The 22,875-nt window shown below is 32.1% G+C and overlaps 3 protein-coding genes across 3 annotated transcripts; all 3 read left to right on the top strand.

The window, feature by feature from the left end:
* Positions 1-1,349: 1,349 nt before the first annotated feature.
* Positions 1,350-9,434, top strand: LOC119607654 (cytochrome b5-related protein). The gene is made up of 4 exons (XM_037961653.1): positions 1,350-1,723; positions 6,870-7,200; positions 8,390-8,772; positions 8,836-9,434. The coding sequence occupies exons 1-4, from the start codon at positions 1,557-1,559 to the stop codon at positions 9,353-9,355; spliced, it is 1,401 nt and encodes a 466-aa protein (XP_037817581.1). The 5' UTR covers positions 1,350-1,556; the 3' UTR covers positions 9,356-9,434.
* A 2,671-nt stretch (positions 9,435-12,105) lies between these two features.
* On the top strand, positions 12,106-13,940 carry LOC119607652 (UDP-glucosyltransferase 2-like). The gene is made up of 3 exons (XM_037961652.1): positions 12,106-12,864; positions 12,926-13,097; positions 13,154-13,940. The coding sequence occupies exons 1-3, from the start codon at positions 12,167-12,169 to the stop codon at positions 13,907-13,909; spliced, it is 1,626 nt and encodes a 541-aa protein (XP_037817580.1). The 5' UTR covers positions 12,106-12,166; the 3' UTR covers positions 13,910-13,940.
* Positions 13,941-17,331: 3,391 nt separating this feature from the next.
* LOC119607651 (UDP-glucosyltransferase 2-like) lies at positions 17,332-19,347 on the top strand. The gene is made up of 3 exons (XM_037961651.1): positions 17,332-18,152; positions 18,218-18,389; positions 18,547-19,347. Exons 1-3 carry the CDS (start codon positions 17,383-17,385, stop codon positions 19,306-19,308), a joined length of 1,704 nt encoding a protein of 567 aa, XP_037817579.1. The 5' UTR covers positions 17,332-17,382; the 3' UTR covers positions 19,309-19,347.
* The last annotated feature ends 3,528 nt before the right edge of the window (positions 19,348-22,875 follow it).

Raw genomic sequence — 22,875 nt, 5'->3', positions numbered from 1 at the left:
TTTAAATTTCTGATTTCTTAACACTATCAGTCACCAAAATCGCCCAAGAAATTAGATTCAATGTAGTTGGGAATAAAACATAATGCGGTCTCGGTAGAGTCCATTCTTAGGGCGAATTTAAGGCCTCCTCGGTACTACTACATAAATAATTTTAATCTTTGCCCCATGTGTTTCGTCTACTTTGAATAATGGTCTTTTTCTGATAGTTATATCATACAGCTCGCAGGTTAACCATCTAATTCCTCAACAAGTGGTTAGTCCAACACATGCGAAAATAGTCTAAGGTTTGGATAAGATCCTTTTGTATTTTCGCTCACTATGTGAGTGAAATTATTCCACAACAGACTACGTTACAAACAAAACCGTTTAGTACGGTTACGGTTACGGTTAAAGCAGATGGAGTGGATTTAACTGGCAGCCGCAACCACGAATATATTAAAATCAAAATATCCTGATACATTTCGAGAAATGGACCTGCCTGTCAATTGGCCTCCAAGGTCGTGCGATTTGACACATCTCGATTATTTTCTGTGGGTTCACATAAAATCACTAGTTTATTCTAGTGATAACAATGTTTGTGTTATTTATCGTATGATCGAAAAAGTGGATAAAATTGGATGTCCAGTTAATGCCATTTACACAGTCCGACAAATTTTGAAAAAACTCGAAACGCTGAGACCAAGTTAGACGTTTCTAAAGGATTGAGTCGTATTGAATCCGAAACTGATTTTCTCCATCACATCTGGGATTTGAGATATCGAGTCCTGAAATTTGAAAAAAAACTCAATTTTTGGCCCTTTTTGAGACGTTATAACATCGCCAAGACAACTTTATTTATAAAATTTTGTATGCCATCTGAAAGTCCATTCTGTCAGCTTTAACATACATATTTTTAGAAAAATTTATTTTTTGTGTTTCAATCACTATAGGGCCTAAAAAACACATCGTGTAAAAGTACCCCAAACTGGCACTGGCTAAGAACATAACCATCAATTGGTTTAGGAATTAGATTTCAAATAAAATTCATAAATTTGTTCACAGCACTTTAATTGCCAACGACCATTAATGATGTTAGTATCTGTCAGTGCTCATTCTCAATATTAAGAATGTTTTTTCGAATGTATGATAAACATTTTTGTGTTTATACAAATATTTATATGAAGATTTGTTTCTTTATTCATTATTAATCTTTCTTTTTAGTCTCCTAAATAATAAAACGAAGCTTTATCAAAAGAAATAAATAAAAATAATATTTAAGTATGTATTTGGTAGACACACACGCTCGTATGTGACGAATATTTAATTCTCCCCAGAACTCTGGTTTTCGATCAAGCAAAACAATCAGTACTTTGTGTGTAAACAAACTAGAAACATTGTTTTCTGAATACTCGATCGGTTCAAACGAGCGACGAAGAGTTAATGCTCCCAACCGGCGAAACAGCAAAAAAATAAAACAATAATTTAGATTAAACATGAATGACCTCTCTAGTTAATGAATTTATTAAAATATATATAGTTGTGTTGTTGTGAAACGAAATATTGTTGAAAATACTCACATGAAGTTATCGAATTTGTGGAAAGTTTTATTTAAAAGAAAAAAATCGAAAATGTCTAAAGTAAATAAGGAAAAATCTAGCAATAAATTCACAGATGATTGGAGGCGTTCGAATATTTCTAGGACAATTCCATCATATAGAAATCATCCATTTATAACAACTGAAAGGTAAAGGAAAATTATTTATATTTGTTATTTGTTAATCTGGTGATTTTTTTAATTATTAACAACTTGCATTAAATAATACAAAAAAATATATAAAATATTAAATTACTTAGTTGTTAGACGATTATATTTAATATGATATGTATTAATTAAAATTCAAGTGGAAAATTGCGAAATGGAATATTTTTGGAATTTTTATATTCAAAACATTTCTGCGCAATATGTTAAACAAAAAGATTTACGGCCATAATAAAATTTAGTTATTTTATAATCAATCAAAAGCTCAAAAGAACTTATTGGCCTTAAAAAAACTTTAGTCTAATTTTTTTGGTAACAACATATATTTTGACATACTTATAAGACTCTCTCCATTCTCAGTTAGATACAAGATTCTGCTCCACTGTGCAGCGATACAGTAATATAGTTTGTAGGTCTACTTTAATAGATCACAATCCCAAAACAAAAAATAAACAAATTTCTAAAATGAATAAATTAACTGTTATGCGACTAAATAGAAGATTCTTCGTAAAACTGTAAAGAGTGGTTCTAAAAGAGTTTTTCTATTACACTATGCTATGCTTACACGGTTGTCAGTTCATTACAATGTTGTCAGAAAAATGTTTAGTGAATGTCTAATAAAGGCTTGTACAAGACAAAATTTGTGAAAAAAAATGTCGTGTGCTTATAATGGCGCACACGATATTTTTTTAACAAATTGTTGTTTTCTTTGCAACGTTGTCAGAAAAAGGATTGGCAGTACATTATAAAACAATAATATTGTCAGACATCTGACAATCGTGTAAACACATTACGTTGCCATTGCCAGATCTGACAATTTTGGTTGTTTTCAATTTTTAAATTATATATATTGGCAACACTATGCATTAAAAGAAGTTAAATATATACATATTTATGTACATACTAGCTATACCCAGTGTGCTTTGCTACCCTAAAAGGAATATGTATAAATAAATACCAGATTTATTATATGTTACATATAAAAGATGTCAAGCAAATTATTGCAAGTTCGCCAGTTTCTATCCATCGCCAATTTCTATCTATCTACAAAAAATTTGAATAATATAAGAGTTTCCAAGATGCACGAAATTTTGTATTTAATTCATATATGTGGTGCCAAGCCCCCCATTGAAAGTCCGCCCGTTATTCTCTAAATGTTCACATGAATGTTAAAGTTCTTCATGTAAAATTTGAAGATTCTAGCTCTAATAGTTTCTCAGATATACGAATTTAATTCATGTGGGGGCTTCAAGCCCCCCGGATGAAAGTCCGCCCTTTTTCCTCCAAAATATTCAGATGAATATTAAAATAATTTGTTCAAAATTTGAAGAATCTAGTTCTATTAGTTTCCCAGTTAAACGAAATTTTGTATTTAATTCATATGGGAGGTACCAAGTAACCCATTGGAAGTCCGCCCGTTATACTCTAAATGTTCAGGTGAATGTCAAAGTTCTTCAAGTAAAATTTAATGATTCTAGCTCTAATTGTTTCTCAGATATACGAATTTTTCTATTTTATTCATATGGGGGCTCCAAGCCCCCCAGATGAAAGTCCGCTCTTTTTTCCTTAAAAATGTTCAGATGAATATTAAAGTTCTTCGTGCAAAATTTTAAGAATTTAGTTCTATTAGTTTCCCAGATAAACGAATTTTTGTTTTTAATTAATATGGGAGGTGCCGCTCCTCTCATGGGTAGTCCGCCAATTTTTTACCCAAAATGTTTATATGGATGTTAAAGTTCTTTGTGCAAAATTTTAAGAATTTAGTTCTATTAGTTTCCCAGATAAACGAATTTTTGTATTTAATTAATATAGGAGGTGCCGCTCCCCTCATGGGTAGTCCGCCAATTTATTACCCAAAATGTTTATATGGATGTTAAAGTTCTTCGTGCTAAATTTTAAGAATTTAGTTCTATTAGTTTCCCAGATAAACGAATTTTTGTATTTAATTTATATGGGAGGTACCACGCCCCCTAATGCTAGTCCGCCTACTTTTTGTCCTAAATGATCATATTGACACTAAAATGGCTCCGACAAAATTTGAGGACTCTAACTGTTATATTATCTAAAATATACGGATTTTATATTTTCTTAATGTGGGCGTGGCTCATCGCCACTTGAAATTTCGAAATAAAAAGTAGCCTATTACCTATTCCAGACATGCAGGAATATGCTGTGAAAATTTCCAAGAAAATCGGTCAGCCGTTTAGTAGTTATAACGTTCAAACATACAAACATAACAAACAAACACACATTCATTTTATATATATAGATATTACTAGGTATACCCAGGTACTTTGCTCAGCGTCGTTAGTAGTTTTAGTTACGTAGTTAGTACAAGTTAGTTAGTACTTAGTTAGTTACTAGTTAATACAATTAGTAAGTTCGTACAGTCATTTGTTATTAATAGAGTTAGTTATAGTATACCCAGTTGTATTTGCTACCCAGTTAGTAGTTAGTAGTAGTTAGCAGTAGTTTTAGGTTAGTTAGTTAGTTAGTTAGTTAGTTAGTTAGTTAGTTAGTTAGTTAGTTAGTTAGTTAGTTAGTTAGTTAGTTAGTTAGTTAGTTAGTTAGTTAGTTAGTTAGTTAGTTAGTTAGTTAGTTAGTTAGTAGTTAGTTAGTTAGTTAGTTAGTTAGTAGTTAGTTAGTTAGTTAGTTAGTTAGTTAGTTAGTTAGTTAGTTAGTTAGTTAGTTAGTTAGTTAGTTAGTTAGTTAGTTAGTTAGTTAGTTAGTTAGTTAGTTAGTTAGTTAGTAGTTAGTTAGTTAGTTAGTTAGTTAGTTAGTTAGTTAGTTAGTTAGTTAGTTAGTTAGTTAGTTAGTTAGTTAGTTAGTTAGTTAGTTAGTTAGTTAGTTAGTTAGTTAGTTAGTTAGTTAGTTAGTTAGTTAGTTAGTTAGTTAGTTAGTTAGTTAGTTAGTTAGTTAGTTAGTTAGTTAGTTAGTTAGTTAGTTAGTTAGTTAGTTAGTTAGTTAGTTAGTTAGTAGTTAGTTAGTTAGTTAGTTAGTTAGTAGTTAGTTAGTTAGTTAGTAGTTAGTTAGTTAGTTAGTTAGTTAGTTAGTTAGTTAGTTAGTTAGTTAGTTAGTTAGTTAGTTAGTTAGTTAGTTAGTTAGTTAGTTAGTTAGTAGTTAGTTAGTTAGTTAGTTAGTTAGTTAGTTAGTTAGTTAGTTAGTTAGTTAGTTAGTTAGTTAGTTAGTTAGTTAGTTAGTTAGTTAGTTAGTTAGTTAGTAGTTAGTTAGTTAGTTAGTTAGTTAGTTAGTTAGTTAGTAGTTAGTTAGTTAGTTAGTTAGTTAGTAGTTAGTTAGTTAGTTAGTTAGTTAGTTAGTTAGTTAGTTAGTTAGTTAGTTAGTTAGTTAGTTAGTTAGTTAGTTAGTTAGTTAGTTAGTTAGTTAGTTAGTTAGTTAGTTAGTTAGTTAGTTAGTTAGTTAGTTAGTTAGTTAGTTAGTTAGTTAGTTAGTTAGTTAGTTAGTTAGTTAGTTAGTTAGTTAGTTAGTTAGTTAGTTAGTTAGTTAGTTAGTTAGTTAGTAGTTAGTTAGTTAGTTAGTTAGTTAGTTAGTTAGTTAGTAGTTAGTTAGTAGTTAGTTAGTTAGTAGTTAGTTAGTAGTAGTAGTTAGTTAGTTAGTTAGTTAGTAGTTAGGCCCGATAGAGGCCTAGGTGTATTACGAATTTGAAGATTCTAACTATAATAGTTTTCCAGTTACATATGGGAGGTACCAAGCTCCCCATTTAAAGTCTCTAAATGTTCACTTGATTGTCAAAGTTTATCATGCAAGTAGAATATACGAATTTTTGTATTTAATTCATACAAAGTTTGCTAGTCCCCTAATCAAAATCCGCCCATTTTTTCCAAAATGGTCAGATAAATATTCAAATTCTTCGTGCAAAATTTTAAGAGTCTAACACTATTAATATCCCAGATAGACGTATTTTTGCATATAATTCATATGGGTGGTGCCAAGCCCATCATTGGTAATCCACCAATTTATTACCCAAAATGTTTACATGGATGTTAAAGTTCTTCATGCTAAATTTTAGGGTTCTAACCCTAATAGTTTCCCAGATAAACAAATTTTCGTATTTAATTCATATTAAATACGCCCACAAATAGTGCGCCCACTTTTTGTCTTAAATACTATATTTAATATTTTGTTCACATGGAGGGTGCCACGCCCACTATAGCCATTCCGCCCATTTTATCCACAACTATTCTTATGGATGTCAAAGTTGACCTAAAACATTTTAGGTCTCTAGCTGTTGCAATTTCTGAGATATACAACTTTTAATATGTAGGCGTGGCTCCTCGCCCACTTGAAAGAAGCTTATAACTACTTTCAGACATACAGAAATACACTGTGAAAATTTCAAGAAAAACGGTTTTGCAGTTAAGTCTTCTATAAACTTCAAACATACAAACAAACACAAAAAAGTAGGCTACATGTGGAGGGCATTTAAGATTCGGCATAGCCGAATATAACACTTTAACTTGTTTTTAAAATTTGTTTATTGTTTTTAATATCTGTTATTATTTTAAGTTATTTATACTGAAGCGTACTTTTGTACTGTAATTTTTTAGATTAAAATTATCAAGTTGATTGTTAACAACATTATGGGACTACTTCGTATCTATGTTATTTACAAGTACATACAAAGAGTATAATAAATGAATTGATAAACAATTAAAATTTAAATACAAACTCACCTTTATTGAAGCTATTTATTTCAAACAAGTTTTAATTATATTTATATCAGTAATAACAAGCTTGTTTTAAAGCCTAATATTTAAAACCGTGATGTTTTAAAACAACATACCGGCACTAACATGTTCTTCAATACTTAAGGTCTAGTAGTCTAGGCCCCATCATTTTCTATTAACCAGTTTTGAATAGCAGAAAGAAAATTTAAAATATTATTTTTCAATACCAAACTCTTTGATCAAAACTGAATATTTCGGAAAATTGTCATACGTCATGCTTTAAAACACAAACTGCTACAGATGTAACCGTTCTAAAGTATAGGGTCCATTTACGAACAAACTTATTGAATACCATGGAAAATCGATTAATATCTATTAAGCTTTTAAACGATTATTTAATTTATATTAAATCCATTTGCACTCACATTATTCATAATCTCTTGCAGCTGGTTAGAGGGCAAACACATTGACGATGAGGCTGAAGGACTGTGGCGTATCTACGATACCTTATACGATTTTACACCCTTCATTTCTAAACATCCGGGAGGTTCATTCTGGTTAGAAAAAACCAAAGGTACCGATATTACAGAACCATTTGAGACACATCACATTAAGGGAATTTCTCCACTACTATTGCAAAAGTATAAAATACGTGAGGCATTGAAACCAAGAAATTACACCTTCACCATGCATGAAAAAGGCTTTTATAAAACACTTAAAAGTCGAGTCGCTGAAACACTAAAGGATTTAGATTATACACCCGTTGAAAAGTCAAATGTAAGTATAGAAATCAGGCATTGAAAATTTAGTACTATAGTACTTTTTTCAGTACTTTTTGGATATCGTAAGATATCCAAAAGTACTTATAAACTTTTGGTATATAGTCCACTACGTAGTCAATAGACCAGTTTTTAATCTACTCTAGTCTAAAGTATAGCCTAGTCTAAAATTTATTATTTAGTCTAGTCCATAGTATAGTCTATTGTATAGTCTATAGTCTAGTCTATAGTCTAGTCTATAGTCTAGTCTATAGTCTAGTCTATAGTCTAGTCTATAGTCTAGTCTATAGTCTAGTCTATAGTCTAGTCTATAGTCTAGTCTATAGTCTAGTCTATAGTCTAGTCTATAGTCTAGTCTATAGTCTAGTCTATAGTCTAGTCTATAGTCTAGTCTATAGTCTAGTCTATAGTCTAGTCTATAGTCTAGTCTATAGTCTAGTCTATAGTCTAGTCTATAGTCTAGTCTATAGTCTAGTCTATAGTCTAGTCTATAGTCTAGTCTATAGTCTAGTCTATAGTCTAGTCTATAGTCTAGTCTATAGTCAGTCTAGTCTATAGTCTAGTCTATAGTCTAGTCTATAGTCTAGTCTATAGTCTAGTCTATAGTCTAGTCTATAGTCTAGTCTATAGTCTAGTCTATAGTCTAGTCTATAGTCTAGTCTAGTCTAGTCTATAGTCTAGTCCAGTCTATAGTGTAGTCTATAGTGTAGTCTATATTCCAGTCTAGAGCTTAGTATATAGTCTAGTATTTTCTTTTGATATGGGTGCTGAATCTTCATAGATATGAATTATAATATATATAATACATTATGTGAAATTCAACTGTTTCCTACGGAATTGCTCATAGGTACTACTTCGCAGATTGTATAGTCTAGTCTACAGCGAAGTCCACAGTATAGTCTACAGCCCAGTCTATAGTCTAGTCCATAGTCTAATCTATAGCCTAGCTTATAATCTAGTCTAAAATTTAGAATACAGTCTAGTCTATAATCTGTAGTTTTGTCTTTAGTCTAGGTATGTAGACTAGTCTGTACGATATAGTCTAGTCTAGAGTATAGCGGATGATTAGTTTAGTACTTTGGAACCTATATATAAGTTAGTACTATTTCAAAATTTAAATTTTTCATGCCTAATAGAAATGGTGTACCTATTTACTAAAGATTTAATATTATTTCTTCTATTGCCAGTTATTCCATTTAACTCTTCTGATCTCCACATTAGTGTGTTCCATACTATCAGCCCTTAATGCTGGTGTAATATTTGAACTTATTGCGGCTTTATCTCTATGTTGGCTGAGTACTTCTGCTCATAATTATTTTCACCAAAAAGATAATTGGCAGATGTATACTTTTAATTTTACACTAATGAATTTTGCCGAATGGCGCATTTCGCATGCGATATCTCATCATGTTTATACTAATTCACTATACGACTTGGAAATGTCTTTGTTTGAACCCTTCTTATGTTGGATTCCCAATGAACATATTTCCTCCAAAGTTAAACGAATTTTATCGGTGATAATACAGCCCATATTTTATGTTGCCATATTTCCCTTCCACTTCATACAAAGGTGAGTCCAAAATAAGCAACAAAATTAAGAAAATAATTTATTTTCCATAATTCTCTCTTTCAGACTATTACGTTCTGTTTTTGTAAAAAATGAACTATTGTGGCATGATGTTATCGGTTTCTCTTTACCTCTCTTAATGCTTATTTGCTCCAACTCTTCTTTAACAAATGTTTTACTGCATTGGTCTCGTATTATCGCTATCGGTAGTTTTCTATTCGGTTTAATTGGTCTTAATGCTGCCCATCATACACCAACTATTTATCATGATGGTGATGCCAATCGTAAAGATCGCGATTGGGGCCTTTATCAATTGGATACTGTTATAGATCGTGGTGATATTAAGGGATCTCAATTTATGGTTCTTACTCATTTTGGTGAACATGCTTTACATCATTTATTTCCCACTCTGGATCATGGTGTTCTACCACAACTGTACCCAGTGTTTAGAAAAACACTTGAAGAATTTAAAGAAGAGCTGCGGGAGTGTACATTTTTGGAACACATTATTGGTCAAAATAAGCAGTTGTTGAGAACGAAACCGAATCCAGTACCACCATGCGAAAGAAATAAGAAAAGTAATTAAGAGAAGAATTAAGTGTCTATTGGGGATGTCAGAAAAACGGTTAAGGTGTGATAAAAATAAATTATTTTTATAAAAAATTGTAACTGTTATTTAATTTAAAAGTACCCAGCAAAAACTGGGTAATGCTTTCAATTGTAATTACTTACCTATCAGCATACTTTTTAATGACTACTTCAACTTCAGGTCAATATTATGTACTTTAAGTTTTTCATGGCAAAATCACATTCAAGTCATTTGTCATAGAATTTTTATAAATCGTAATTTTTATGTTTTTTAACCTCCCTAATGTCTGTTATTGATTAATTACATTTGTAAAATCTCATTTAAATTACACATGTGAGCTAATGAACGCTGGACAGAAGAACATGAAACAAGCAAACAGTCGTTATACCGCGTTCACACGAAGCAATTATTCTTTATTCAATCCCCAATTACGAACTGAATTTAAACAAAATTTCAGCTGCGAATCACTTACGAATTACGAATGAATGAGTGTCATCTTTAAGTTATATAGGGTATTAATCATAATCAGCTGTTTGTTTTTATTTGTTGGAGACAAATTATAATAAAAAAAATAATAAATACATATTCCAAAAAATAACAAAATAACGAATGAAAAAATCTAATTACGAATGTGGCGTGAAAACAGCGTATTGTATTGTAATTCGAAGGCAGAATTAAGTAATTCAACTGTTCGTGTGAACATGGTAATAGCTATTATATTTTTAATTAAAGTATTTTTTTTATTTTAATTGAAAACAAATCGAAACAAATAAGGAAGTCTAATCGGTTGATTAAAATTATAATTTAAAATCGAACAACAAGATAGAAAGCATAAGTGTGATCCGCCATATTATACAGAAGAGTTAGAACTAAGGGATTTTATAATTTGGAATATTAAACAAATTAAAACAACATTTATGTTTTAATTTGTTTCTGAATTTAAAAAATATCAACCATTTTTTCAAATGTCAACTATTCGAAACCCGGTTTTTGGAAAATGTCGAATAATTGACCACCCTATTACCCTAGACCCTAGAGTAGAGTATAAAAATACTAAGCAAGTATATAATTAAATAATTTTATACAAAATTTAAATGTAGCTAATAAAAAATTATGCATATTTATAGTCGGACAGCTCCGACCATATTATACCCTACAGCAGTGAGTATGTTAAGGTGGATTTAAGTTCTTTTTTACCTTAATTCCGAAATATTTGAACTACTTGTTGATCAAAAAAAAGGGGTTATATGGAGGCAAAGGTAAATAGTAACACCGTCGTACTAGGTTTATAAGTGAATTATTAACCTTCAAGTCATTTTCTCAAGGGGACTAGTGTGGCCCGATCGATACGAAAATCGGTTGTATTATTTAGACTTATACATATATGTGTAACTAATTTGTGGCGATTTTTGTAGAGATACTAAAACATTTAACACAATTATGAGAGTATAATTCGGTGTGACGGTTACATGGGGGCTATGTAAAATAATGGAACGATTTCAACAGTTTTCAGTAGACTTCGACCTTGCGTCAAGTGCCAAATTATCTAAAAATTGCGAAATGTAATGTGCGCACAAGGTTTACATGGACACACAGCCAGACAGGCATAGCTTTATCGACTCAAAAAGTGATTCTGAGCCGATTGGTATACTTTAAGGGTATAAGACCCATTTATTTGGGAATTACAAACTCAGCATAATATATTACGCTTGTATTCAAAAAGTTATTAATCGCTTATTTATGGTTTATTATGCAGTTTTTCTCAAACAAAATTCCTGTAATAAATCATCAATAACTTTATTAATCACTTATGGATATAGTGATTAATGTTTTGACACTAGCCTTTATTGATTATAATATAATTATTTTGAAAAAAAAAAAATATACAAGTCATTTTAAAATTAAGATACAAGTTATAAACAAAATAGTATTTTTCAAAACAATTACTAAATTTTCATCATTTCCAATTTAAAAACCACAACGATAAGATAAATTTCTCACAATGACAGTAATTATTAATCTACAACTACTTATTAGAAATAAGTAAGCAATTATGGTTGACCATAGCTGACCATACGATACCCTACATCAATGTTTCGGAGACATTTTTCAAGTTAAATTTAGGAAGAAGGGCTAATAGGGGAAGTAGGTTTTATAATGGAGGGATGATAAAAATTATTTAGTTTTAAAAACTATATTATATTTTAGTAATGTAGGGTGTAAAATTGATCGTAGTAACAATTAATTTATATTTGCATTTATAACACACATATATGTACAATGTATTTGTAATGTTATTGGAGTCATTTTCCTAAAATGTAAAAATGAGAAAGAGTGTTAGAAATATAGAGAGAAGAGAGTCTCTATGTATAGAACTGATTAGATAAACAATTAATAAAGAGATTAAATACTGGTACGTAATATTTAGTCGGTGATATGTTCGACATTTGGATACCCTTAATTAAAACTTAAATAATTAACTCCCCTACTGATAAAGTCATTTTAAATTCTACAAAGATTTGTGCAACAAAATTTAAAAACAAAATATATTTCATAAATTTAAAAAAAAAATGAATCAGGCAAAAATTAAGATAACGACAAATTTAAAAACTTCCTAAAAAACTGTATTTATTATTATGCAAATGTCTACCAAAGCCGATGACAATACTATAGCTACAATAATAGTACGTGAGATTAATTTAAAAATTTTATATTTCTCAATTGGACACTTGCTATACGAATGCAATTATTGAATGAGAAATTTCAGTTTATTACAATAAGTCGAAAACACAACAACCACGGACTGCAATGGGTCCGGAAAAAGCAACGTTTTTAACACATCTTCTGATAGTGTGTGTGACATGGCAAATTGGTCAAGTGGATTCGGCCAATATATTGGGCCTGTTTACTAGTCATAGTCCCTCGCATTTAATAGTTCATATGTCAGTGGCTAAAGCTTTGGCGGAAAAAGGTCACAATGTAACCGTAGTAGCGTCTCAAGTACCCAAAGTTAAACACGATAAAATTCACTTAATCATCATACCACCTACCGAAGAGCATGAGCAACTACTCAGCAAGGAAGTTTCTGGAATGGCTTTAAAGAAAAATAACATTTTTACCACCATCGGTAACTTTTTCGGCTCGTTAAAACTGCTTATCGATATGCAAGCGGACATATTAAAACATCCCCGTTTTACGGCACTTTACGAAAATCCTGATACAAAATTTGATTTGGTCATAATGGGTTATTTTATGAATTCATTTGAATATGGTGTAGCAGCTAAATTTAAAGCTCCTTTAGTTATTAGTTGGAGTGGCTCTTCTATGCTATTGAGCGATATCATGGTAGGTAATCCCAGTGAAGAGTCTTATGTACCGGGTATGAATATGGCCGTTAAACTTGGTGAAAAAATGACATTTTTGGAACGACTTCAAAATTTATTTTCAAACTTATTCTTTAGAATCGTAAAAGAACTGCTCGATATTCGTATGCGTTCCTTTTACCGGTAAGTATGATTATCTGCTTTCAGAAGAACATATAATTATTTGCATTATTTATTTTTATAGTGATTTGTTCCCCACTGACGGTTCATTTCCCAGTTTAAGTGAAATGGAGAAGAATATATCATTGGTATTTTGCAATGGACACTTTAGCGAGGGTCCTATTAGACCCAATGTACCAGCTGTTGTAGAAATTGGTGGTATACAAGTCAAGGATACCCCCGATCCACTACCCGAGGTAAGTGAAGAATAATCTCAAGAAGTTAAAGCCAATAACAAATGAATTTCTTTTAGGACATTGCTAAATTTCTAGATAGTGCCAATGAAACCGGTGCCATACTTTTCAGTTTAGGTTCCAATCTCCAAGGTTCCAGCATTAAACCCGAAACTGCCACTCACATTTTCAATGTCTTGTCAAAACTAAAACAAAAAGTAGTTTGGAAATGGGAAGATTTAAAAAATACTCCTGGAAAATCCGACAATATTCTATACAAAAAATGGATGCCACAAGATGATATTTTGGCACATCCAAATCTCAAATTGTTCATCACACATGCTGGTAAGGGAGGCGTAGCTGAGGCTCAATATCATGGTGTTCCCATGGTGGCTTTACCCGTTTTTGCGGATCAGCATGGCAATGCTATGAAAATGGTTGCCAATGGCTATGGCCAATATTTGGAGTTGCTAACACTTACTGAAGATCCCTTCAGACAGACTATCTTGGATGTCCTAAACAATCCACAGTATAGGGAAAATGTTAAACGATTTTCACAACTTTATCGTGATCGTCCTCTAACAGCACGTGAAACTGTTGTGTTTTGGACCGAATATGTTTTACGTCATTATGGTGCTGCACATATGCAAAGTCCTTTGGTGCATATGAATTTCATCGAGAGTCTTAACTTGGATATATACTTGTTTATTGTGATTATATTATATGTGATTTTTAGAATTTTCAAATTCGTTACTCTATTCATTTTGGCCAAAGTTTGCAAAAAAGGTTCAGCGGCGGCGTCGAATAAAAAGGCTAAAAAAGTAAAATCACAATGAAATTAAATTAAGTAAGATATTTTTTAAAAAATATAATTTTTTTATATTCCCCTGGATTCATAAGCTATTTTTAAATTTTTTGTAATACAGTTTATAAATTAGATTTTGTATGAAAATTTTGTTTTATAAACCTTTTATAAAATAAAGATGTTGTTTGTGAATAAGGGGATAAGTATTTTCTTAAAGTTATAGTACAAATTAGAGTAACTTATACAAAAGGTACTTTAAAATTCATTTTTCATCCGGCACTGCCATCTAAAATAGTACTAATTTAGGTTTTCAATTATTAAACCAATTTTCCGCTAGACACAATACTGACTCTAGACTAGACTATAGACTAGATAATAGACTAGACTATAGACTAGACTATAGACTAGACTATAGACTAGACTACAGACTAGACTATAGACTAGACTAGACTATAGACTAGACTACAGACTAGACTATAGACTAGACTTTAGACTAGACTATAGACTAGACTATAGACTGGACTATAGACTAGACTATAGGCTAGACTATAGACTAGACTATAGACTAGACTATAGACTGGACTATAGACTAGACTATAGACTAGACTATAGATTATAGACTATAGACTAGACTATAGACTAGACTATAGACTAGATTATAGACTAGACTAGACTTTAGACTAGACTATGGACTAGACTATGGACTAGACTATAGACTAGACTATAGACTAGACTATAGCCTAGACTATAGACTAGACTATAGCCTAGACTATAGACTAGACTATAGACTAGACTATAGACTAGACTATAGACTAGACTATAGACTAGACTAGAGACTAGACTATAGACTAGACTATAGACTAGACTATAGACTAGACTATAGACTAGACTATAGACTAGACTATAGACTAGACTATAGACTAGACTATAGACTAGACTATAGACTAGACTATAGACTAGACTATAGACTAGACTATAGACTAGACTATAGACTAGACTATAGACTAGACTATAGACTAGACTATAGACTAGACTATAGACTAGACTATAGACTAGACTATAGACTAGACTATAGACTAGACTATAGACTAGACTATAGACTAGACTATAGACTAGACTATAGACTAGACTATAGACTAGACTAGACTATAGACTAGACTATAGACTAGACTATAGACTAGACTATAGACTAGACTATAGACTAGACTATAGACTAGACTATAGACTAGACTATAGACTAGACTATAGACTAGACTATAGACTGGACTATAGACTAAACTATAGACTAGACTATAGACTAGACTATAGACTAGACTATAGACTAAACTATAGACTAGACTATGGACTAGACTATAGACTAGATTATAGACTAGACTAAAGACTAGATTATAGACTAGACTATAGACTAGACTATAGACTAGACTACAGACTAGACTATAGACTAGACTATAGACTAGACTATAGACTAGACTATAGACTAGACTTTAGACTAGACTTTAGACTAGACTTTAGACTAGACTTTAGACTAGACTATGGACTAGACTATAGACTAGACTATAGACTAGACTATAGACTAGACTATAGACTAGACTATAGACTAGATATAGACTAGACTATAGACTAGACTATAGACTAGACTATAGACTAGACTATAGACTAGACTATAGACTAGACTATAGACTAGACTATAGACTAGACTATAGACTAGACTATAGACTAGACTATAGACTAGACTATAGACTAGACTATAGACTAGACTATAGACTAGACTATAGACTAGACTATAGACTAGACTATAGACTAGACTATAGACTAGACTAGACTAGACTATAGACTAGACTATAGACTAGACTATAGACTAGCTAGACTAATAGACTAGACTATAGACTAGACTATAGACTAGACTATAGACTAGACTATAGACTAGACTATAGACTAGACTATAGACTAGACTATAGACTAGACTATAGACTAGACTATAGACTAGACTATAGACTAGACTATAGACTAGACTATAGACTAGACTATAGACCTAGACTATAGACTAGACTATAGACTAGACTATAGACTAGACTATAGACTAGACTATAGACTAGACTATAGACTAGACTATAGACTAGACTATAGACTAGACTATAGACTAGACTATAGACTAGACTATAGACTAGACTATAGACTAGACTATAGACTAGACTATAGACTAGACTATAGACTAGACTATAGACTAGACTATAGACTAGACTATAGACTAGACTATAGACTAGACTATAGACTAGACTATAGACTAGACTATAGAAGACTATAGACTAGACTATAGACTAGACTATAGACTAGACTATAGACTAGACTATAGACTAGACTATAGACTAGACTATAGACTAGACTATAGACTAGACTATAGACTAGACTATAGACTAGACTATAGACTAGACTATAGACTAGACTATAGACTAGACTATAGACTAGACTATAGACTAGACTATAGACTAACTATAGACTAGACTATAGACTAGACTATAGACTAGACTATAGACTAGACTATAGACTAGACTATAGACTAGACTATAGACTAGACTATAGACTAGACAATAGACTAGACTATAGACTAGACTATAGACTAGACTATAGACTAGACTATAGACTAGACAATAGACTAGACTATAGACTAGACTATAGACTAGACAATAGACTAGACTATAGACTAGACTATAGACTAGACTATAGACTAGACTATAGATTAGACTATAGACTAGACTATAGACTAGACTATAGACTAGACTATAGCCTAGACTATAGACTAGACTATAGACTATACTATAGACTAGACTATAGACTAACTATAGACTAGACTATAGACAAGACTATAGACTAGACTATACACTAGACAATAGGCTAGACTAGACTATTTCGGCTTTTTTTCGTACTTATAATAAACTTTTTTTATAATAAACTCTCTTGATAAGTAGTCCACCTTATCAAAAAGGTTTATAAGTTGGCATAAGTATGGGAATGCCATGGGGGTAACACGGTATTTTTTGATATAGTACTGAATTTTCCATGCCGATATACGATCACAAACAATATTCATTTCATAATAAGTATTCAAAATTACCTTTATTAAGATTCTATTTAGAAAACTTTTGATAATAGATGTGACTCCTTTTAGTTTAGCCCTATACGCATATGTATTATTTTCTTTAAGTCCCCCATGTTGAAGAAATTACTCACGATGTGGACATGACTTTTCCAAATATTACAATTGATTGATCCATATCTGTAGAATATTTCTAAAGAGCAAAATGAGTTTCTTCTCCCGTCATGATTATGGGTAAAAATATTAAATAAAAATATTTTTTTTTTTTGAAGTTCAAAATTGTATGAAATGATAAGATAACCGATTATAATCTAATTTCTATGATTTGTTTTTTAAAGATTGTAATTTATCGCAATTCACTGATAACTTATACACAGAATAAATTGGTCACTTGCCGCTAAAGAATAAACATGCATAAAACTCACTTAGCTGATAAAATGTTCAGTAGTTTTTCTCAAATCATACAAATGAAAACACTCGCCATGACCAGAGAAAGTTTAGGCGTGTTAAGTATTCTCTTAACAATATGCTTAACATGGCAAGGATCACAAGTAAATGGAGCCAACATTTTGGGTATCTTCACCAGCCACAGTACCTCACATTTGATTGTACACATGTCGGTGGCAAAAGTTCTGGCAGAAAGAGGACACAATGTAACCATAGTTGCGTCGCAAGAACCCAAAGTTAAGCATGATAAAATAAACATGATCATCATACCACCCAGCGCAGAAGTGGAGGAGAAGATTGGTAAAGTCATGAAAGAAAAGGTTACACAAAAAACATCCTTTTTTACTTATGTAGTAAATTTCTTTGATTCCGTAAAACCCATGATCGATATGCAGGCTGATATGCTAAAAGATCCTCGCTTTACAGTGCTCTACGAAAATCCTGATACGAAATTTGATTTAGTTATAATGGGTTATTTCATGAACTCTTTTGTTTTTGGTATGGGTGCCAGATTTAAAGCGCCACTTGCCATTAGTTGGATGGGACCACCAATGTTAATAAGTGATATTTTTGTGGGTAATCCGAGTGAAGTGTCATATGTACCTGATATGAATATGTCTATTAAAGTTAATAAAAAAATGACATTCTTACAACGTCTTCAGAATTTATTTATGAATATGTTTTTCAGATTGATTAAACAAATGTTGGATGTTCGTATGCGTCATTTGTACAGGTAAATGAGAGATTTAATATTTTTAATGTTAAAGATTGTTTCTAATTAGTGTTTTTCATTTACAGTGAACTGTACCCTACTGACGGTTCTTTTCCCACTTTGAGTGATATGGAAAAGAATGTTTCTTTGGTATTCTGCAACAGTCATTTTACTGAAGGTTCTGTTAGACCCAATGTTCCAGCCGTTGTTGAAATTGGTGGTATTCAGGTTAAGAATAAACCTGAACCCTTGCCACAGGTGAGTGTCTTTGAATCAAATTTTCACAAAAAGTGATCTTAAGACTCAATATCAATCTTTCAGTTAACTTGGTTTCACTCCATTATTTTCAGTTCACCTATTTCTATGAATTATCTTTTGAGAATTCTTTTAATATTTTATTATGATAATTTTTTAGGACATCGCTAAATTCCTTGATTCTGCCAATGAAACCGGAGCCATACTCTTTAGTTTGGGTTCCAATCTAAAAGGATCCAGCATTAAACCCGAAACTACCACTTATATTTTTAATGTCTTATCAAAACTGCAGCAGAAAGTTATTTGGAAATGGGAAGACTTAAATAAAACACCTGGAAAATCGCCCAACATTCTATACAAAAAATGGATGCCACAAGATGATATTTTGGCACATCCTAATATCAAGTTGTTTATCACTCATGCCGGTAAAGGCGGTGTAGCAGAAGCTCAATATCATGGTGTTCCCATGGTCGCTTTACCCGTATTTGCCGACCAACATGTCAATGCTAAGAAATTAGTAAATGCTGGTTATGGTCAAGATTTAGATCTGCTAAAATTAACTGAAGAATCATTTAATATCACCATCGTTGAAGTTCTCAGTAATCCACAGTACAAATTAAATGTACAAACATTTTCAAAACTTTATCGTGATCGTCCCCTAACTGCACGGGAAAGTGTTGCCTTTTGGACAGAATATGTGATACGTCATCATGGTGCTGCCCATATGCAAAGCCCTTTGGTTCATATGACAACCATAGAAAGTTTAAATTTAGATATTTATTTAATAATATTAATAATATTCTATATCGTTTATAGATTAATGAAACTTGTAGTGTTATTTGTAGTTTGTAAAGTCTGTAAAAAGTGTTCTAAAACTAGTATTAGGAAAAGCAAGAAAACCAAAAAGGTTAAATCACAATAAAATTGTAATTAAGTAGTTTCTTCATCTTATTATTAAAATTTTTAATAAAATAATTATATTTATTATAACAAATATTTATTTTATAAATCAGCGGTATTTACTTGATGGCTTAAAAACATAAAATTTATTAGTCCCTGATATGGGTTAGCTTTAAAAGATAATGTATATTTAATTACCGATTAGTGTTTCTGGGGGATGGAATACTTCTTATAACATCGCTCCAGAGATGTTTGGATCTAATTTCAGCGAACGGCAGGGAAAGTTTTGCAGTGTCTTCTTCATTCTTGGTAATCAGGCTTCAGTATAGTCGAATGTGCGCTCTCGTAAAGTACATCTATCCTCAAGTGGTTCTACCAAGACATTTGTAAACATATCTTCATTGATATGCTTCGATATGGAAAAATGAAATACAACATGTGCGGTATCGGACAGTCGAAAGACAGGTACACAGATGCAAGGCATTTGTGTACTGTTACCCCATATCGTATGATGGGCGATTGCGTCTGTGTCAATAAACCCAGGAGAGCGATTTTTATTTACTGCACTAATTTCTCTGAACTAATTTTACCTGTGTATGCATGATCTAATATTAACTCTGCCTTTTGTATAAGACTATACATTCAGTCCATACATGCTGACGTTACGGGTCCTCGGATCTTGGATCTTAATGTCAAGCGGAGGGATAGCGCAATCGAGGCTTTGTATCTGTCTGGGTAGTAGGCGATGGAAACATTGGCGTCTTGTGCATCAGATGATGGAAGAACCCCTTCGTCTACTACCGGATCCAGACTCTAAAATAGATCTCCAAGCAAGTCCGAGCTTGATTGGGTATCCATTCTTTCCTCAGGATTACTGTGATCGTTCACTTTTCCGCCGTCCTATCAAATCCATAGTATATTCTGCCTTGCTTCTACCGGAGTGGAGCCAAAGATTTCTTATTAAGGACCACAACCGCTTACCTGTGCTCACCTTTAGGAACGGAGACCTTGACCACCTTCCTATTGTGGGTAGGGAGATCAGGGTTTCCTATTTGAATATGGGCCAGTAGCGCCTCTGGGTCGTGTGGTTTCGCAGGAATAACTGTCACTGATCTCGGTCTAAGAGATATTTTATTAAAGACAGCATCGTAATTTTGCGGAGATAGACCAGGATTATCCTTGAAGATCTTCTAGAACACATACAGCATTTTTTGATGAACTATCAGCAACTTTTCCACGATAGAATCTATTGATTACTTTGGTTTCTTGCTTCGGAAGTCTAGTATTCGGCTGGGTGGATTGCTGAAAGAGTTGTAGCTCTTCCAATCGACTGTTCAATCTCTCCAGTGAACGCGGGAAATACTGCTTGGTTCGTATTGCCCAAAATCATGGTGTTTTCTGGCGTACCAGCGTAGGTTTGAGCAGCTACTTAGGTGCTTGGTATGACATCCACGGCAAACTCGCTGCTATAAGTCGGACTACCACCAGAGGGCAGGATAGTTGAATGTTTGCATTTCGTCAGCTTATATTTCTCCAGCTGGTATCTTATAATTGTTGGGCTACATGAGTTAGGCTACGATTACAATCAATCCGTACTCTTGCAATGGAGTGGAGCGACCAGTCTTCTTTAACCATTGACTAGCCATTCAGGTTCTCGGCACAGCTACCAGCTAGCTAGGGGATTTAGGGCATTTACGGAGGTATAAAGTTTTGGTTCGAGGTTTACCCTTTTTCTTACTAATCAATTAACAGAGGGGTAAATTAAATATCGGATAATTACACCAAAAACTGGTGATATGAATCACTTTGTCGTTGCCCTATGTATATTTTTTTTCGACCTCATTGTAGAAATGACTCACGCTGTGGACTTGACATCTATAGTTATACATTTTTTAATTATAATTGATTAATCCCTGTTAGTCTCTAGAATATAACTTGACTAAAATTATCTAACATAACCACGCTTTTTAAAAATAAACTAAACCATAACCTTCCCTAAAATGTAAAGTGATGTTTTCTCTAGTCATGATTATTGTTAAAAATATAAAATAAAAATAGTTCATAAAATGTTGATAACAATTGAATGGATTTGTGCAGGAAAGCAGGTAACTTTTATCATAATTTTGAAAGAATAATTAAATCATCAGTGTTGCCAAAATTTAGAAGTCTTTGATTTATATGAAATTATCTTTTTCATGATAAAATGCAATTAAAATATAAATAAAATGTGAAGAACCCAATCAGTTGGGGCTTCGAAAATATGTCTCGCTTATTTATTTGAAGACTGACATACCAATAATTTTTAAAACTGACATTTTTAGTAATATTTAACTATGTATATACTATATAGGAATTTTTTTGTGTGCGAATATTTTCTAATACTCAGTTTAAAAATCGGATATGTAATAACATTTTCTTAATATTTTGGAACTAGTTCGCTAAAGTTACTTATAAATGTTACTTAGAACCTTATGGCAACCCTGTTGATTTTATAAGCTATTGATGAAATAGTCCAAAAAATTTCAAACGATTTAAAACGCACAAACGATAAGATAACCGATTATCAACCTTTCAAATTTCTAATATTTATTTTATGAAATCGGTGAAAAAATATTGTTTATCGTAATGTTTGTAACATTTTAATTTGAAATTTTGTTGACGACAGTCCAAGGAATTAAAATATTATGAAAATGTTTACTATTACGGCTTCCTGGCTTTTTATATATCAATTATTTTAGACTTTTCATATTAGAGTTGATTTCATTTACTTCTTCAATTGGTCGACTTTGTTTAAGGTGATCACATATCAAAATACCAAGTATAAATCGGTTCATCCACCCTTTTCCTCTAATACCAACAAAATGTCACCTTTTATAATTCCTTCTGTAATAGTACTTTAATAGATTCTGTAGTACTTACATCGAGTATATAACTCTTGATGTATACTCTTCATTTTAGAAATGACGTCTGTCATCATGACGATACAAATAGATTAAAATATTTTCCACTAACTTGTGTAATTGCAACAGTTCTGGAGAAATTTCATAGAAGAAAGTCCAGAATGTAGGGGGGTCGTAAAATTAAGAGGTATATTATCTACATTATCTTTTTACCATCGACACATTTTCGTTACACTTCTTATCGTTAACTGATAACACCATCTCAAAAGACTAAGCATTGTATAGAGTGCATGTATACATTTCACCGATAACTTACCCACACTTGTCGTTAGAAAACACACATAAACCCTCGGTAGCTGATACAAATTTTTAGTAGTTTTTCTTTAGTCGTATGAACGTCAACACTCGCCATGGCTGGAAAAAGTTTAGCCGCGTTTGGCATTCTCTTGACAATATGCTTAATATGGCAAGTATCACAAGTAAATGGAGCCAATATTTTGGGCATCTTTACCAGCCACAGTACCTCACATTTGATTATTCATACGTCGGTGGCTAAAGTTCTGGCAGAAAGGGGACACAATGTCACCATAGTTGCGTCTCAAGAACCCAAAGTTAAGCATGATAAATAAACACAATCATCATACCACCCAGCGCAGAAGTAGAGGAGTTGATTGGTAAAGCCATGAAAG

Source organism: Lucilia sericata, unplaced genomic scaffold, assembly GCF_015586225.1.
Source record: "Lucilia sericata isolate MDLA Ls3-8-SP2 unplaced genomic scaffold, ASM1558622v1 Contig000725F_arrow, whole genome shotgun sequence".
NCBI classification, from domain to species: Eukaryota; Metazoa; Arthropoda; class Insecta; order Diptera; family Calliphoridae; genus Lucilia; species Lucilia sericata.
Note: the sequence above shows the minus strand (reverse complement) of the source record. Positions and strands in the feature narration are given on the sequence as shown.

Excerpts from the sequence above, each read along its gene's own strand:
- LOC119607652 (XM_037961652.1), top strand. The coding sequence starts at position 12,167 with ATGGGTCCGGAAAAAGCAACGTTTTTAACACATCTTCTGATAGTGTGT. Across the intron at positions 12,865-12,925 it reads CGTATGCGTTCCTTTTACCG|TGATTTGTTCCCCACTGACG; the intron begins GTAAGTATGATT and ends TTATTTTTATAG. Across the intron at positions 13,098-13,153 it reads CCCCCGATCCACTACCCGAG|GACATTGCTAAATTTCTAGA; the intron begins GTAAGTGAAGAA and ends AATTTCTTTTAG.
- LOC119607654 (XM_037961653.1), top strand. The coding sequence starts at position 1,557 with ATGAAGTTATCGAATTTGTGGAAAGTTTTATTTAAAAGAAAAAAATCG. Across the intron at positions 1,724-6,869 it reads CCATTTATAACAACTGAAAG|CTGGTTAGAGGGCAAACACA; the intron begins GTAAAGGAAAAT and ends AATCTCTTGCAG. Across the intron at positions 8,773-8,835 it reads CCCTTCCACTTCATACAAAG|ACTATTACGTTCTGTTTTTG; the intron begins GTGAGTCCAAAA and ends TCTCTCTTTCAG.
- LOC119607651 (XM_037961651.1), top strand. The coding sequence starts at position 17,383 with ATGCATAAAACTCACTTAGCTGATAAAATGTTCAGTAGTTTTTCTCAA. Across the intron at positions 18,153-18,217 it reads CGTATGCGTCATTTGTACAG|TGAACTGTACCCTACTGACG; the intron begins GTAAATGAGAGA and ends TTTCATTTACAG. Across the intron at positions 18,390-18,546 it reads AACCTGAACCCTTGCCACAG|GACATCGCTAAATTCCTTGA; the intron begins GTGAGTGTCTTT and ends ATAATTTTTTAG.